Genomic DNA, 18,814 nt, shown 5'->3' with positions numbered 1-18,814 from the left:
AAATTAGAGATATAATGGCCTAATTCTGGCTTGAGACCTGACTTAACCTGATTTAAAGTATAGTTTTGTTTTGTGATAGTGCCATCCCTCAAACTGGTTGTAATCTGAGGTAATTCAAGTCAGTTCCTTCTTTTACATAGTAATTGTACTGTTGTGCTTATTCATAATGATTTCATCCCACCTCCAAAAATGAAGATAGATCAGTTTTGCTATTAACTTGCTTTGTTTTGGTGGGAGTACTGGGGATTGAAGTAAGGGCAACCACTGAGATACATCTCCAGCCGTATTTTAATTTTTTTTCCATTTTTAGTCATTTTTTTAAAAAATTTTTTTTAGTTGTAGTTGGACACAATACCTTTATGTTATTTTTATGTGGTGCTGAGGATAGAACCCAGGGCCTCGCTCGTGCTAGGTGAGTGATCTGCTGCTGAGCCACAACCCCAGTCCCATTTGTAGTCATTCTTTTGGAAGTCAACATGTGTACAAAGATGTAAGCAAATCAGAATTGTACAGCTCAATGAGTTTTTCCAGTGAACACCTTTGTTTTCAAGAAAGAGAATGTAACCAAGACCTCAGTAGCCTCTTTGTGCCACTATCTTAGAGAATAGGTTTTGAACTTTAATGGGGCTTATTTTAGTAAGCTCAAGAGAGCTTTTACTGTTCTTTGTGCCCTCTGCTAGTTGCCAGATGTCTCTTTAGTGATAAGTAAGATTCATTCTAGCTAGAGGTTGACAGTGATTCATGTGGGGCAAGTACAGATCATTTAGTGCAATTTTCGAAGTACAATGTTGCAAATCCATTTTTAAACAAAATGACTTTTGACAAATGCAGATTACTTCATTATTCATAGAGGATTTAATTTGTACTTCTGTTCTGAAGCGATTTCCCAGTGCTAGTGTACGAATAGTGTCTGTCTTTTCTCTTAATGTATTTCATGTTTCATTGAAGTAGCTTTATGAGCAAATGATTGCTGTGAGGAATGCTCTTCTGCAGGCTAGAGAAATAACTTCTTTGAAGGCCCTTCTTCCCTGAAGTATTTTGTTCTATCAAGAAGAACCCAGCAGTGCTATAAAGTATCTTTCTGGCACAGTCAATCAGAAGTTAGAAGTCACTGTTGAAGTTGCAGAGTCACTGTCCTTTCATAGCCAGCACTGGTGATTATAGCCACCTGTCAGATTTCATGTCAGTCTGCTGTGGGTTGAATGAATATGTTTTGAATATCTAGTATTTATTTGCCTTTTCAAATACTGTTTGGGCCAGCTTTGGGATTTTTCCCTGCCCTCTGTCCTTGATCTTTTCTTAGCAGGGTAAGACCTCATCTATCTTATCTCTCCCACAGTGGATGTTGATGTAGAAGATTATTACCCAGCTTTCCTGGACATGGTGCGGAGCCTGCTTGATGGCAACATAGACTCATCACAGTATGAAGATTCACTGAGAGAGATGTTCACCATTCACGCCTACATTGCCTTTACTATGGACAAACTTATCCAGAGCATTGTCAGACAGGTGAGGGCATGGTGGAGGTTAGTGCTTGTGAGGGAAAAAGTTCTTACCTAAAAGAAAGGCAAGATTTCTGTAGGAAAAGGAAAGGCAGTTTGTTCAGATAACAGTGTTTATAAATGCATCATTCTGAAATGGAAAGATCAGGGTTAAGATGAAGTCTGATTTCACATGTTAACAAAGTGTGGTTAATCCAGCCTCAGAATTGGCTCCTTTATTTTTGAGTGTGCCCTCACAGTAGTGTAAACCCTCCTCAGACCCTTGCTTCCTGACCACATGTACAGAGTGCAGAGATCCAAAGGCCAGCTCCCTGCCCTGCCCTCCTATTCCTTCTCTTGTTTGTGAGGAGTCAGCAGTGTATAATATTATCTCATCCATGGATGCTAATTCTGTGTACTTCTTGTATTTTATATGAAACCAAGAAGGGTTTCATATAAAATCTTTTTCAATATTTTGCCCATTTTACCCATCTTGAGTTTTACTCCACATTACACATTTGATTGGTTTTATGTTTTGTTCTTGAAAATTTGTAAATAAGTGGTTCTTTACAATAATATCTGTAACAAATACCTCGTAATGTATGGTCAAGTTTTTTACTTCTTGGCTTGAGCTCCCAGAGAGATCAGGGTCGGTGGATACATAACTTTTGGAAAGTAAAACCTGGAAAAAGCAAATAGTAATTCTAACCCTAGAACCCACACTGCCACTATATAAGGAAAAGGTTTATTGCTCAGTTTTCTCTTGGGATAAAATGTTGAATCCTTTGTGAAGTTACCCATATTTTTGTCTTGATTTTGGAAAGATGCATCTCTATACCCCTCCCACAATATCAAAGATTAGGAAGAAAGCTTCGTATGACTGAATCTTGGGTCTTAGAAAAAGTTGTCTTCCTCAAAGTTGAAGAAATTGTTGGGCCTTACCATAATGGTGACTGACAGACATCATTACAGATACAGTCAGCTATGCTCACAATTTCTGAAAGACAAACTGTGTCAATCCCTTAAATATATATAAAATAATAACTCCAGTTACCTGTTTCTGCTTACAAGTTTGAGTTTGCTATAGCAAGGAATAAAGTCTTTCATAACCACCAGCACAACAACTTTCAAAGAAAGCCAGTAAAACTTTTTATAAGCCTGAGGTTTTGATACACATACTGTCTCAACCTTTTTTTTTTTTTTTTTTTTTTTTTAAGGAAACAGTTTTCCTTCAGAACACCTCAAATCAGTGAGGTGGTTTTTTTTGTTTGTTTGTTTGTTTTGTTTTTTGTTTTTTGTCTTTTTATACTGGGGATTGAACTCAGGGACACTTGACCACTGAGCCACATCCCTAGCCCTAATTTTGTATTTTTATTTAGAGACAGGGTCTTACTGAGTTGTTTAGCCCTTCGCTTTTTGCTGAGGCTGGCTTTGCGTGGTCCTCCTGTCTCCTCCCGAGCTACAGGAGTGCATCATCGCACCTGGGTCAAATCAGTGAGGTTTTTGTTTTTGTTTTTAAATATTTTTTAGTTGTCAGTGGACCTTTATTTTATTTATTTATATGCAGTTCAATTATCATGAGAATTGAACCCATGCCTCACACATGCTAGACAAGTGCTCTACCACTGAACCACAACCCCAGACCCACAAATCAGTGAGTTTTTAAAGCCATGTTTGTTTCTCATCTTAACTCAACAGGAAGCATCTTTTCTCTCATTCTCTTTTTCTCACTTGGTGTTCTCCCAGAGTACATTGCTAACTGGAGGTTAGGATATGTTTCATGGTCAAGCCATACATTTTTCTTACCTTTTCCAGACTGATTTGAGAGGGAATAGTTTTTAAGTATACAATAGGCAGTCTCACAATCTTTAAGTACAGAACTCAGAATATGATCATACCATGTGAGGGCAAGACTAGGAAGTTTTTCTTCTCTCCTGGATCCCTTCATCCTGGCCATTTGCTTCTTTCTCATGTTTCTCTACAGATGAATGTTCAGCATGCACAGCCTTCTCCACTCCTCTTAGACTTGCCAGAAAAGCCTTTGGTCCCAGCCTTTCAAGTAGCTGCTCCTCTGTAAAAAGTTGACATAATACTTTCCGAGTGTCATTTCAAAATACCAGGAGAGAGAACATGGCCAGCCTTCAAGGGTGGGGAAAAGTGGGGATACCCATTTGTCTCTGGATTTGTAGTGCTACCCTTTCCAAAGATGCAGGGTAGGGCCAGATACAAAAAGAGGATATAAATAAAGACTTATTGACAGTCTTTTTAACTGTCAGTTAAAAAGACTTAACTCAGGGGCACTAACTACTAAGCCACATCCCCAGTCCTTTTTATTATTTTGAGACAGGGTTTTGCTAAATTGTGTAGAGCCTTGCTAAGTTGCTGAGGCTGATCTCAAACTTGAGATCCTCCAATCTCAGCCTCCTGAATTGCTGGGATTACAGGCATGCATAACATGTGGTGACACCCAGTTAATATAGTCTATTTTAATAAGAAAGTAATTAACTGAAAGCATCTGCATATTAGAGAGAGATCAGTCTTTTGACATACTTTTTCACCCTGCTTTTTAATTCTCTTATACGCTGTATGTTAAGCTTTTCATTCTGTAACCAAATCAGTGTTATTTAAATAATAATATCAGAATCCTTTATATCAACTTATTGTAATTTATGTAATCATCTGCAGTTGCCCTTTCTTCCTCCCTCAAACCACTCACTCTTCTGACTCTGCCTTGTGTCCAGTTATCTACCAATACCTACTTGTCATTTTAAGACTATTTAGTGTTAAAAATGAGTCATCATAGTTACCTCAAAAATAACATTAGGGGGCTGGAGTTGTGCCTCAGTGGTAGAGCGCTTGCCTAGTATGTGTGAGGCCCTGGGTTCGATCCTCAGCACCACAAATAAAGGTATTGTGTGCAACTACAACTAAAAATAAATAAATATATATTTTTTTTTTAATATTTTATTTTTTAGTTATCGGCGGACACAACATCTTTCTTTGTACGTGGTGCTGAGAATCGAACCCGGGCCGCACGCATGCCAGGCGAGTGCGCTACCACTTGAGCCACATCCCCAGCCCCAATAAATATTTTTTTTAAAAAAAGAACATTAGGACTTCTTTTCCATCCTGCCTTTTTTTTTTTTTTTTTTTTTGAGAACTAAATAAGAATATATATGAAGACAGTGGCAGGATTTGTGGCTCGATGTTAGAACACTTGCCTAGCATGTGTGAGGCACTGAGTTTGATTCTTAGCACTGCATATAAATAAATAAATAATAAAAGTCTTTCAACAACTTAAAAATATTTTAAAAAGGATATGTGTGAAGACAAATTGTAAATAATAGAAAGTGCTAATAAAAATGAGCCAAAGCTGGGCACAGTGGTATACTCCTATAAGCCCAGCAACTTGGGAGGCTTAGGCAGGATTGCAAATTCAACGGGAACCTCAGCAATTTAGTGAGGCCCTAAGCAACTTAGACCTTATCTTAAAATAGAACCCTTGGATTCAATTCCTAGTACAAAAAAAAGAAGAAGAAAAGGTGCCAATCCACACACCTAAAATCCCAGCAACTCTGGAGACAGGATTGCAAGTTCCAGGCCAGCTTTAGCAACTTGGTGAGACTCTTGTCTCAAAAAATAAAAAGGGCCAAGGGTACAGCTCCATGGTAGAGCGCTCCTGGGTTCAATCCCTAGTACTCCAATGAAAAACTAAAAGAGCCATGGAAAAATTCTTAAAGATCCTTAGAATTGTATTTAGTTTTTTTGGTGTTGGTGATTGAACCCAGAATCTAAGCTTGGTAGGTAAGTACTCTACCACTGAGTTGTACCCCCAGTCCTGTTTTTGCTTTTAAATAAAGTTGTACTTATGAATCACTAATAAAGTTGCAGACTTTCACTTGTTTACTCTTCAAGAAAATGATAACAGTGCTTCTGTGTGATTAATTATTAAAAATTACCAATCAAAACCCTCACTTTTCTAGTTGAGTGACTAGATTATAGGAAGAAATATTTTTTTGGTTTACTGATGACTTGTCTTTGCTTGATTCCAGCTGCAGCACATTGTCAGTGATGAGATTTGTGTGCAGGTGACTGACCTTTATCTGGCAGAAAACAATAATGGGGCCACTGGGGGCCAGCTAAACACACAGACTTCAAGGAGCCTCCTAGAGTCAACCTATCAGCGGAAGGCAGAGCAGCTTATGTCAGATGAGAACTGCTTCAAGGTGAGAGTTGATCATGTGACCAGGCCTTTGTTGGTAACTGAAGTTATTAGGGCTCTACCAAAATTCAAAGTGTGGTATTTTAACCAAGTGATTTTCCTCCTGGAACTCTTAATGGGCTCATCAGAAGAAATACAAAGAACATGGAAAAGTAGAAGTAGTCATCTCCCCTGACAATCTAGTTTTGTTCTTTCCTGTGGTTTTGTTTGTTTGTTTGTTTGTTTGTTTTTTAGTTTTTCGTGGACACAACATCTTTTGTTTATATGTGGTGCTGGGGATCGAACCTGGGCCGCACGCATGCCAGGCGAGCGCGCTGCCGCTTGAGCCACATCCCCAGCCCCTTTCCTGTGTTTTTTAAAAATGAGGTCTGTAGGGTGGTTTTTTTGTTGTTGTTTTTTTGGGTTTGGGGTGTGTGTTTGTTTGTTTGAGGGAGGTACGTGGGATTGAATTCAGGGGCACTCAACCACTCTGCCACACTCCCAGCCCTATTTTGTACTTTATTTAGAGACAGAGTCTCACTGAGTTGCTTAGCGCCTTGCTGTTGCTGAGGCTGCTGTGTCTCCTCCTCCTGTCTGAGTCTCCCAAGCCACTGGGATTATTATGTTTTATTTTTACTATTTTGTATTCTGCTTTTACTGTTAACTTTTTTCATATAATGCTTTGTAAATATATGTACACATATTTTTGTGTTGTTTTGCAGTGGTGAGGATTAAACCCATGGGTTTTTATATGCTAGGCAAATACTCTCTAACAAGTTACCTTACCAGAACTGTACTTTGGGGGGGGGGGGGGGACCGTACACATTTTTAAAGAATGTTCAAACCAGATGTGATGGCACATGCCTGTAATCTCAGCAACTCAGGAGGCTGGGGCAATAGGATTGCAAGTTTGAGGCCAGTCTCATCAACTTACTGAAACCCTATTTCAAAATTTAAAAATAAAAAAGGCTGAGGCTGTGGCTCAGTTGTAAAGTACCCCTAGGTTCAATCCCAGTACCTAAAAATAAAAAAGTAATTATTAGACAACCATAATGACTTATTTCCAGAAATAATTATTGATAACATTTGCAGACTGCTTGCTTGAATTTTGTTTGTTGTTTTGGAGTACTGGTGGTTGAACCCAATGAGGCTTTGCCACTGGACTACATCTCTGTCTGCCGCCTGCCCCCCCTTTAAAGACAGTGCCTCACTAATTTGCTGAGGCTGATCTTGATTGAATTTGCCATCTCCCTGCCTCAGCTCAATGGTCAAGCACCCTGGGTTTAATCTCCAGTACCAACACACCCGTTTCTCCAAAACAAAAACAAAACAACAACAACAAAAATAAATAAATAAAACCACCCCAAAATGACTATCAAGCTTGCTGGAATTACAGTGTGTGTGCCACCATGTCCAGCTTCAATGTATATTTAGAAAGCACTCATACTAAGCAAAGTGTACTGTAATTTATTTTGCTCAGTTGACGATAACGACGATACCTGGGTCTTCAACATCTTAAATAATCTTAAGAGAACCTATAATTTCAAGAACTTCAAATGCAATTTATGACATTGTAACAAAACACTTTTTTTGTACTGGGGATTTACCACTGAGCCACATCCCTATCCCTTTTTTAAATTTTTTATTTTGAGACAGGATTTCACTAAATTGCTTGGGGCCTCCTAAGTTACTGAGACTGACCTTGAACTTGAGATCTCCAGTCTCGCTTCCTGAGCTGCTGAGATTACAGGCTTGCACCACCATACCTGACACAAAAATACTTCTTTAACATTTTATTTTAAACACCATAGACTTGTTTACATGTTTGTATGAAGTCTTGGAAGTGGCATTATCAATCAAATGGGCATATGGTTTTTTCCCCTGGTGGACACACAAATTTCTTTTGGTGTGGAGGGGAACCCAGGACTTCACCCATGCTAGGCAGGCTACATCCTACCTCTAAGCTACATCCCAGTCCAAAATACTTGTTTTTTAAAGCATTCTTTTTTTTTTTTTTTTTTTGGTTGTTCAAAACATTACAAAGCTCTTGACATAATCATATTTCATACATTTGATTCAAGTGGGTTATAAACTCCCATTTTTACCCCGTATACAGATTGCAGAATCACATCGGTTACACATCCACGTTTTTACATATTGCCATACTAGTGACTGTTGTATTCTGCTATCTTTCCTATCCTCTACTATCCCCCTTCCCCTCCCCTCCCATCTTCTCTCTCTACCCCATCTACTGTAATTTATTTCTCCCTTGATTTTTTTTTTCTTTTCCCCTCACATCCTCTTATATGTAATTTTGTATAACAATGAGGGTCTCCTTCCATTTCCATGCAATTTCCCTTCTCTCTCCCTTTCCCTCCCTCCTCTCGTCCCTGTTTAATGTTAATCTTTTTCTCATGCTCTTCCTCCCTGCTCTGTTTTTAGTTGCTCTCCTTATATCAAAGAAGACATTTGGCATTTGTTTAAAGCATTCTTAATGGCTATTATTATTTGTATTTATTATTTTAGCTAATTCAAGAAGTACCTATTAATTTTGCTAGTAGCAAGATTGGACTTTTTGTTGTTTGTTTGTTTTTTAATCAATGGCCTCTTAAATTTTGAGTATCTTCCTCAGCTCTTCATTTAAAACAAAATCTTAGAGCTTTATTTCCTCCCCAACTCCCAGAGCTCCAGAAGTTAATAGCTTTGGCAATTATCGATTTAAAAAAAAGAAAAAATCTCTGATAAAACCAAGATTTTTGTTATTGTTTATACTTTGACTTCTTATTTTCAGCTTATGTTCATTCAGAGCCAAGGCCAGGTTCAGTTGACCATTGAGCTTTTGGACACAGAAGAGGAAAACTCAGATGATCCTGTGGAAGCAGAGGTATGGGCAATTGTATTATAAATCCTGTACGCCAAGCAGAATTGGCACATCCTGAGCGTGCCTTATGGCCCTGTCTTCTAGAAGACCAAAGCTCCTGAGGTCTTTTTGAAGGATCAGAATGCTTAAGGTGAAGGTTATTCCAGCCATGTTTTCAACTAAAGAGAATGGCTGACTGCTGTGGATGTTTAAGGTTGATGGCAGTCTCATCTTACCCTCAGTAAAGCCATGTCTCCTGAGAAATCATGGTGGCATCTTTGCTGTTTTTCCTAAAGTATAACAAACAACAAATGAGATGTCATTTTTAGTGTCATTATCTTGACTCTTTGTTAATTTTTATTAGGCTAGGTGAAGCCAGAAATTGTAAATTCATAGAATTGACAGAGTGATGTGATTATTATAGTTGGTCTGGCAGGTAAGATAAAATTATCTGTGGGGAAATAAAACATGTTAGTGGGCCAAGTTCTACTCATTTGTGATTTCTCTTGGTATTGGGGATTGAACCTGAGGGTGCTTTACCATTGAACTATACCCCAAGCCCTTTTTATTTTTTGAGGCAGGGTCTCCCTAAATTGCTGAGGCTGTCCTTAAACTTGCAATCCTCCTTCCTTAGCCTCCCTGATGGTATTACAGATGTGTATCACTATGCCCAGCCCCATTTATGACTTCTGATAACTTAAGCATATCAGAGAAACTTGTCATCTTACTGGGTAACAGAACTTATTTTTCATTTTGTTTTTGTGGTACTGGGTACTAGTTCTAGGGCCTCTTACATTGTAGGAAGTGTTCTGCCATTGAGCTGCATCCACAACACTTTTAATTTTTTATTTTAAAACACTACCTGGCTAAGTTGTCCAGGCTGGCCTAGAATTTGCGATCCTCCTTCCTCAGCCTCCCTAGTAATTGGAATTAGGTGTATGCCACTATGCCTGGCTTTGAAATTTTTTAAATCTAAGAATTATATTGAGTAGCAAACATGTCTTTGGGGAAAAGTTTGGTTTTGTCTGATTTTAATCTTGACATGTACAGTTAGTCATAGAATTGACTAAACTGCTTGATGAGGATGTTGCTCAGTGTTTGATTCCCCTCCACTTCCATTTTGTGTTTTTCATCCTAGAGATGGTCAGATTATGTAGAACGATATATGAATTCTGATACTACCTCTCCTGAACTTCGTGAACATCTGGCACAGAAACCAGTATTTCTTCCAAGGTGAGTGCACCAAGTCACCAGTTGGCAATCTATACTTGTGCACAGTTGAGGATTAAAGAGTTAAATCAGATTTGGGTTTTCATGTATTCTATCTGCTGAGGATGCTAAATTCAAGGTTTGTGTGTCTATAGCAATACATGCCTACCTGGAGCATGCCTCAGAGCATTAGGGAGGTGAGAGTTTAAAGAACTAGCAGTAACTTCTCTGCACTGAATGGGTTATGGGAGTCTCCAAAGTTTGGTGATTGATCAGAAGGACTCAGCACATACTTATACCTTTAACTAGGTTTTATTACATCAAGAAAATATAAGTAAAATTGGCAAAGGGAAAAGGTGTCTGTGACAAAGTTGGAGGAAAAGGCACAAGCTTCCAAGAGTCTTCTCCCAGTGTTGTCACATTAGATGCTTTTAATTTTTCCAGTAATGTTTGTGAAATGCAGTCTACCAGGGAAGCTCATTAAAGCCTCTATGTCAGGGTTTTATTGAGTGCCAGTTATGTAGGTGCCCTCTTTCAGACATGTACCAAAATTCCAGACTCAGAAGAAAAGCAAATTTTGGGCATAAATCACAGTTTGTATAATTAGTATGTATATTGGGCCACTGCATGATTTTTGGAAGCAACTGAAGATCTTCCCAAATCCCAGATGCCACACTCAAGCCAAGGGCCAAACTTCTAAGCAGGCCTTCCAAAAGATAGTAGTCTTAGAGCTGCTGTGTTAACACTTTTTGGCATAGAATATTTATTTATTTATTTATTTATTTAAACATTTATTTTTTAGTTATAGATGGATCCAATATCTTTATTTTTATGTGGTGCTGAGGATAGAACCCAGTGCCTCATGCATGCTAGGCAAGCACTCTACCACTGAGCCACAACCCCAGCCCTGGTATAGAATTTTAAATCCTCCCCCTATATTCAGGCAAATTGTAATGGTGATCTTCTAAGTACAAAAAGGATATTTTAGCTGGGCATCTGTGGTATAGGCCTATAATCCCAGCAGTTTAGAAGGCTGAGGCAGGAGGATAGCAAGTTTAAGGCCAACCTCAGCAATATATGAAAGCTTTGTCTCAAAAATAGAAAGGGCGAGGGACATATAGCTCACTGGTAGAGTAACCCTAGATTCAGTTTTTAGTGCTGGAAGGAAGGAGGGGAGGAGATAAGGAAACGGAGAACAATATTTCAGATGTTAGAAAATAGATAGAATGGGAAATTTAGAATTGAAATCTTACATCTTACATTATTAAAAATGTAGTATTCCAGGGCTAGGGATATACCTCAGGCAGTACTGTGTTTGCCTCACATGCACAAGGCCCTGGGTTCAATCCCTAGCACTACCAAAAAAAAAAAAGTAGTAGTATTCCCTCACTATTAGACTATTCCTAACAAGAACATGGAAAAGAGTACCTGCCGTTTTCCCTACTCATTGATTTATTTAGCAGAGTTTGATCAATTACTGTGTGCCAGTATCCTTTCAACAAAACAGACATGGAGTCTGTGTGACAGAAACATACAGTGGTGTATTTTACACCAGATTTGAAGATTTTTGTGTTCATACTGTGAGAACAATAGAAACTGATAAAATTATTCTAGGAGTAGGACAATGAAAATGTGTAGAAACTTAAGCCTAAAACTTTGGTTCGTTTTCTTTCTTAAGGACAGTTTAACTTTAATAATTTAGCACTTTAACAGTGTTTAACTTCAGGAGACTTTGAAATGCTTTACAATAAAAACTGTTTTCCTTAATTAGTAGAATTAAGTAGAAGTAGAATCTGTGTTGTCAGAAGTTAATTCTCATATTCCTGAGCTACTGGGAGATAAAATCATAAAATAGGATCTTCACTTCTGCCTACCAAAAATGTAAGGCGAAGTTTACATTTTAGTGTTGCACAACCATTAAGACCATATAATTTTAGGCACTAATAAGTTAAATGATAGAAAAAGGTGCCTCTCATTATAGGAATTTAAAATTGGCTGTTTATAAAATAAATGATGAAGTAACTGGTCACAGGTCAAACAGCCAATGTACAGTACAATCAGCAAATGGAGTCTAAAGGATCACATAAAACATATTGTCCTCCCCCCCCCCTTTTTTTCCCCAAACATCAAAAACTAACTCAGAATTGCTCTTTTAATTATTATATCTATTAGTTTATACTTCCATCTGAAAATAATATTTGAATGGAACATATTTGAATAGCTCATACAGCACTTGTTTTCTATGAAGTTTAACAACTCATCAGGCAATGCTTAGGTTTAGGCAAATGTTAAGAATTGCAGTGAGCAACATCGTATGAATTTCAAGATAACACTGTTTTTTTTGTTTGGTTGGTTTTTTCCCAAATATGGACTAAAGGTAAAATCTAAAAGAACATATATAGTTAAAAAAAAAAAAAAAAAAAGAAACTTTTTTTTTTTTTTTTCCCCCCCTTTGGTACCCAGGTACACACTTTCAGTAAGATATATTCCCACCCTTTTTATTTTTTAACAGGATCTTGCTAGGTTGCCAAAGCTGAACTTGTGATTCTCCTGCCTCATCTTCCCAAAAAATCCTCTGGGATTTTAGGTGTGTGTCACCATACCTGCCATTAAAAAAAAAAAAAAAAAAAAAAAAATTTCTAATTTAAAAGTCATGTAGTAAATATAGACATGGATTAAATGCTAAAAATTTTACCTCCTTACACACAAACCAAATCAGAATAAACACAACTTTTTTTTGTCCTGGTAATTGAACCCATTGGCATTTTTACCATTGAGCTACAACCCCAGCCCTGATTTATTTTTTATTTTAAGACAGGGTGTAAGTTGCTTAGGGCCTCACTAAATTGCTGAGGTTGGCCTGAAGGGGGATTATACTGATAATAATTACTGTATTAGAAACCAAAACTGAAGATTGTTTAAAATGTTTAAACTGAAGATTGTTTAAAATTCACTAATTCAAAACAAAATTGGTGGAGTAATATTGTTTATTATTCTGCAAATCTCTTATGTCTGGCTTAATAAAACAGCTGAATTTCTATCTGCTTCTATATTCAATCAGTTGTATTAAATAAGTGGAGAAAATCTGGCTTGACACACATATCTAGCTGGAAAAGGACTGTTTTCATATAATTGTAATATTCTTTGAGATGACAACAAAACTTAAAGATTTCATAAAGATTAGTTGCAATATCAATGCAAGTATCAATGAGTTTTTCATATAATTATGTGAAAATCCTTTGATTTATCTTATACCTTGAAGGAATTTTTTTTTTTCATTCATGATTTCATAACTTCATGTGATTGGTTATTTGGAAGATACTAATTTACTGAGTTATTCACAAAATACTATATATTATAGTATATATTATGTATATACCATATTTTATACACATTTTATACCCTCACCCCCAAAGGCACGTTCACTAATGCTGCCACTGATTTCATCAAGCACATCTTTAAGTTGGAAAGCTAGCTTGTCAAGTTTATGGTTGCTGCTATCATTTTTGCCACATTTTGTAGTTTTGCCTGAAAATTTAAATCTTAACATTGATTGCAAATATATTCAAAGGTCCTTGAGAGTGTTGGGCACAGTGGTGCACACCTGTAATCCCTATGAGGAGGCTGAGGCAGGAGGATTTTGAGTTCAAAGCCAGCCTCAGCAAAAGAAAAGCGAAGTCCTAAGCAACTCAACAAGACCCTGTCTCTAAATAACTACAAGAAGGGGCTGGGGATGTGGCTCAGTGGTCCTGGGTTCAATCCCCAGTATCAAAAAAAAAAAAAAAAAAGTCCTTGACATAAGCATTGCTATAGGATGGAAATCATGTTTACAAAGATCATCTTCAATGAAACAGTGTTTTTAATAGCAAACTATGGGAAACAAAACCATTGTCTACCTGATAACCTATCTTCACCGAATGTTGTTGAGAATTAGGCTAAAAACACTACTCCCCCGCTTCTTTTGCATCCATTGATGTTGTAAATTATTTTCATTCCTACCTATTTAAAATGGCAATGAGTATAAGCTATCTTTCGGAAAAAAATTAAAAATGGGCCTTCAAATTATTTTCTATTATGTGGTTAAGTTATTACTCTGTAGTAGTTAAAGAGAATGAAAAAGCTTGGATGGTGGTGACATCTGCCAGCACAGTTGGGAGCTGGTGTAGAGGATCACAAGTTTGAGGTCTCAGCCACTTAGTGAGACCCTGTCTCAAAAAAATAAAAAGGACTAGAAGGCATATATCAGTGATAGAGCACCCATGGGTTCAATTCCCAGTACCAGGAAGGGAGGGAGGGAAGGAGGGAGTGAAAGAAAGAAATCTATGTAGTAAAATTAAAAAAAAAAAAAAAAAAAAAAACATGAGAGTAAGAAAAAAGTTGAATAAAATATATAGTATGATCATATTTTGTCATTTGAAAAACATCCTAGTTGAGTGTGATGATTGACAATTGTTACTTTTTAAAATTCTGTGTATCTTTGCCATTTAACTTTTTATTTTATTTTACAATAAAACCTTGAACATTTTTTAATACAGGTAACTAAAATTGTGAAAAGTGCTCTGAAGGCATATAGTAAGAAAAGCTCATTTGGTGTAGAAGTTATAGAAATCTACATCTGGATGAACTTTCATCCTACAGGCATTTTCTGCTTTGCAGGAATCTCCGCAGGATCCGTAAGTGTCAGCGTGGTCGAGAACAACAGGAAAAGGAAGGGAAAGAAGGAAACAGCAAGAAGACCATGGAGAATGTGGATAGCCTGGATAAGCTGGAGTGTAGGTTCAAACTCAATTCCTATAAGATGGTTTATGTGATCAAGTCAGAGGACTACATGTATCGAAGAACTGCCTTGCTCCGGGCTCATCAGGTGAGAACCAGTAACAAATTTCTCTTCTTAGCCATGAGTGGGGTGGGGTGGGGGTGAGGGGAGGTTCTGATTGTTTTCTTCTCTTTTTAAAAACCTCTTCTTTCTTATTCTGATCATGATGACACAGGCCTATCCCAGTGACTCAGGAAGTTGAGGCAGGAGGATCACAAGTTCAAAGTCAGTCTCAGTAACTTAGCAGGCCCTGTCTGAAAATATGAAATAGATGTGGCTCAGTGGTTAAGTGCCCTGGGTTCAATCCCTGATACCAGGGGAAGAAAAAAAAAAAAAAACTCTTCTTAAAACTAAGAAGTGTTGGGTAAGCAGGTACATTAAGTTTGCTAAGGATTTTGTAATGGAGTACCCCAAACTGTGTGAATTAAAGAACAGAAATTTAACCTGGGCGCAGTGGCACACACCCATAATCCCAGCAGTTCTAGAGGCTTGAGACAAGAGGATCACAAGATCAAAGCCAACCTCAGCAAAAGTGAGGCACTAAGCAACTCAGTGAGACCCTGTCTCTAAATAACAAAAATAGTGCTGGGGATGTGGCTCAGTCATTGAGTGCCCTGAGTTCAATCTTTGGTACACCCCCTACTTTAAAAAAAAAAAAAAAAAATTGAAGTTCTGGAGGTTAGAAGTCCAATATTAGTGTATCAGCAGGATTGGTTCTTTCTGAAGACTGGAAGGGAAAATAGCTTCTGTGTTCAGCTGGCAATTGTTGGTGTTTTTGGATCTTTGTGTTTTTTCCCTGGGTGCAATATCTGTATCCAGATATATCCTAACGTATATCTGGACTTAAACATAGGAATTTTGGGATATATGGTTTTACCCATAAAAGCAAATACCTGATTCCACATTCTAGTGAAGCTCTTCCCAGTATTTACCTTTCAAATGGTTTTTGATCTTTTTGTCTGCATGGATCCTCTCTGTTTTCACATTCTGTTGCCATTGTGCTACCTTCCTGATGAATTATGTACTGAGTATTGTGCCAGGCCCTGGGACATAACCATGAAGTAGAGCAAATGTGGTATTATGACATGTGCTACTAGGGACACAAACCAGATGAAGGGCTCAAGGGACTGACATGGAGTCCTTGCTTTTTGGAGATTTCTGTAAGGAGGTGAGGTTCAAGGCCTGAACAATGTAAGGAGCCAGTGTGGTGAAGAGTTGAGTGAGAAGTTTTTTCTATTCAAAGAAAATGTCCACTACTTCAAGGCACAAATAAGAAGTAGGCTACTAGGGTAGCAGTGGAATTGTGCAAATTAGATTGTAGATAAAATTTGGAGATAGAATTGACAAGATGTGGTGGTGAGTCAAATGTGGAGGTAAATGAAGAGGTATCAAGGATGCCTGGTTAATTTGGGGAATTTTTTGTTGTTATTCTTAAATTGAAAGTTCAGCAATATACATCTGTTTACAGGAAGGGATTGTTCAGTTTGGAGGTAAATCAGACTGTGGAACTGTTAAGTTGGAAGGGACTACAGAACATTCAAGGTAGAGATGTAGGGCAAGCAATTTAATGTATTTTCTCATGGCACCGAGTATAGCTGCTTGTCTCTAATTCAGATTTTTCAGGGAGCTGAGCTATGCTTTTCATATGGATACCAGTGAAGATCTGTGCCTAGACTCTGCTGGCCAGAGTAGGGTAATAATGGTAAATGGAGAGTGAGATTTAAGACCTTCGCACTATATGTCATAGAAATAGATCTCCATGCTGATAGAAAAGACTTAACAGCAAGAGCTCATTATTTCTTATCTGAGATACATTAGAAACAGCATGTCTGAATTCAAATGCAAATTTGTGTCTGAAGAATATAGCTCAGTGGTAGAACTAAGTTAACATGTGTGAGATCTTGGGTTTGATCACCAACACTACAAACAAAAAGGGGGGGGCAGATTTGTGGGACTAAGTAAATTTTGTATTGTTAACAAATTCCCCAGGTGATAGTGATGTATACTAAAATTGAGGCGTATTATCCTTACTCTGCCCAGGTACTGTATTGGTAATTCTTCAGAAGTTTTATGGGTTTCCATCTCCTTATAGTGTTCTTACGTTCTTTTCTCTTTTAACAGAAAATATCTATTGCCTTCTTTTTTTTTTTTTTTTTTTCCTACTTAATTTTTAGCCAGTAATATCTAAGAGCCCACATCTTCCTTCTGCTACTTTAAGACAAAATTGAACTTTGTATTTAAGGGATTTTTTGGTTATGCTGCTTCTTTTTTTTTTTTCTTTTCCTTTTTTCTGTTTTATAGTCCCATGAGCGTGTAAGCAAGCGTCTACATCAGAGGTTCCAGGCCTGGGTAGATAAATGGACCAAGGAACATGTGCCCCGAGAAATGGCAGCGGAAACCAGCAAGTGGCTCATGGGTGAGGGGCTGGAGGGCCTGGTGCCCTGTACCACCACCTGTGACACAGAGACCCTGCACTTTGTGAGCATTAACAAGTATCGTGTCAAATACGGCACAGTATTCAAAGCCCCTTAACTGCAAAACCAGAGAAGATAACTTGAGGGGTGTGTGTGTGTGTGTGTGTGTGTGTGTGTGTGTACACGCGTGCGCGCGCGCTCATACTCACACACACTGAAGAAGAAAGGACAATGCCTTTCAAGCCTCACTGGTCTCCCTGAGATATGGCCACTGATGCAAGCTGGCACCAAGTAGGATGCACATAAGGAATGTGAATACCATACAAAGCTTGAGCTGGCATTTTTCCCAGGGGATTTCTGAGTATTAGCCTGCCCTGGAGGGGAAGGAAGTCCATGCAAGCACAGAGATAATGTGGCTTGCTTGCACACACCAGCAGAGCTACGAATAGTCTCCTGACCTTCGATGAGAAAACCGGAAGCTGTTCACATTTTGACTGGATGAAGGTGCATTTACAAAACAGATTGGGGAAGGACTTAACAGTCAAATGGATTGTAACTATTGATGGTCAGCACTCCTCTTCATTCCCTCCAAAAAGGAAAAAAAGGCTGGATCTGGCTTTTTTTTTTTCGTCGTCTTCTTTCCTCCTGGTCACTTGAGCACATCTAAAATCACCCATTAGGTTTTTATCTGGGACTCACAGTTTGGCTTAGGGATTCATCATCTTGTGGATTTGATTCCTGACAAATCCCTTGCTGCCCACCCTTCTCTCTCCTCTGGTTCTCAACTTCAACAAGTTCAAATCAGTTGTCCTTTTTAGCTCCCGTGGAACTGTTTTGTACCTGCTCCTTTACTAGTCTACCCTAGTGCCATCCACCAGCTTTACTCTGACACACATGCACACACACACAATTTTAACTTGTTTTTTTTTTTTCTTTTTTTGTAAATAATGTACATACTGTCAATTTTTTATTAAAAGAAATATGCTTTGATGTGCTAGCATAATTGCTCTAGCTTCTTGTGTACCATAGTACTATGTGGCTTCAGATTTAGAACCTATGAACAGATATATAAGACATTTATTACACTTTTTACCAAAGGGAGTTACCATTGTAGTACTTTTGTGTAAAACTTTGTCTTCTCCTTCACCCCCAACTTTTTTTTTTCTTTTTTTTTCTTTTCTTCTTCTTCTTTTTTTTTTTTTTTTTGTACATAAATAAAGCTTGGTTCTTACTTACGGAATAAAAATTCTCAACCCAAGTCCCTTATCCACACCAGAGAACTGCTGTGAAGCAGTGATTCTGGCTTCAGTTCCTTTTTCAGGGTACAAACAGAATTTTGCTTTAAGTAGTCAATAGTCACTTGCACTCCTCCCAAATCAAAATACCCAAAAATTTAAAAATAGAATACTTCAACCTTTTAGTACATGTATTTCTCTCTTGAAATACTTTTTATATTGGGTGTTTGTTAAGCTATGTAGCTTGTATTTACAACTATTTTTTTTTTTTTTTATCTTCTTATTGGGAATGAGAGTGAACAACTTAAAATACCAAACCAGTATTTGAAAGAAGTATGTATAAGGTATGAGGTACAAGTGGGCTTGGGAGGGAGAGAATTTGATAAATTTCCTTAGCAACTCCAAGTGGGAGATACAGATTTTTTTAATCACATAAAATTAAATTGGCATACATTTAAACATGAATGATAAGGAATTTTATATGTGAATAACCTGGATTTTCTGAACAAAGACTAACTAGCCCTCAGTCATCTGGTGGGTTTTTTTTCCAGCAACCATCACCCTAATCATACTAGTCACAGTTGTAATCAAGAGTGTT

General features: G+C 37.8%; 1 protein-coding gene across 3 annotated transcripts in view; it reads left to right on the top strand.

The window, feature by feature from the left end:
- The window catches only part of Sin3a (SIN3 transcription regulator family member A), a 54,592-nt gene extending 36,621 nt beyond the window's left edge, over nucleotides 1-17,971 (top strand). Inside the window, exons 16-21 of one of the 3 annotated variants that reach the window (XM_076851127.2) lie at nucleotides 1,340-1,509; nucleotides 5,534-5,707; nucleotides 8,474-8,566; nucleotides 9,681-9,775; nucleotides 14,408-14,615; nucleotides 16,869-17,971. In XM_076851127.2, coding sequence (XP_076707242.1) covers nucleotides 1,340-1,509; nucleotides 5,534-5,707; nucleotides 8,474-8,566; nucleotides 9,681-9,775; nucleotides 14,408-14,615; nucleotides 16,869-17,099 — 971 coding nt within the window. In that variant the 3' untranslated portion in view covers nucleotides 17,100-17,971. Of the gene's footprint in view, nucleotides 1-1,339; nucleotides 1,510-4,456; nucleotides 4,556-5,533; nucleotides 5,708-8,473; nucleotides 8,567-9,680; nucleotides 9,776-14,389; nucleotides 14,616-16,868 lie in introns of those variants that run through there. The other 2 variants (XM_076851126.2, XM_076851128.2) reach the window with 2 other exon arrangements.
- The last annotated feature ends 843 nt before the right edge of the window (nucleotides 17,972-18,814 follow it).

The sequence above is a fragment of the Callospermophilus lateralis genome, chromosome 3 (assembly GCF_048772815.1).
Source record: "Callospermophilus lateralis isolate mCalLat2 chromosome 3, mCalLat2.hap1, whole genome shotgun sequence".
Lineage (NCBI taxonomy): Eukaryota > Metazoa > Chordata > Mammalia > Rodentia > Sciuridae > Callospermophilus > Callospermophilus lateralis.
This window is presented reverse-complemented; position numbering and strand designations above follow the sequence as displayed.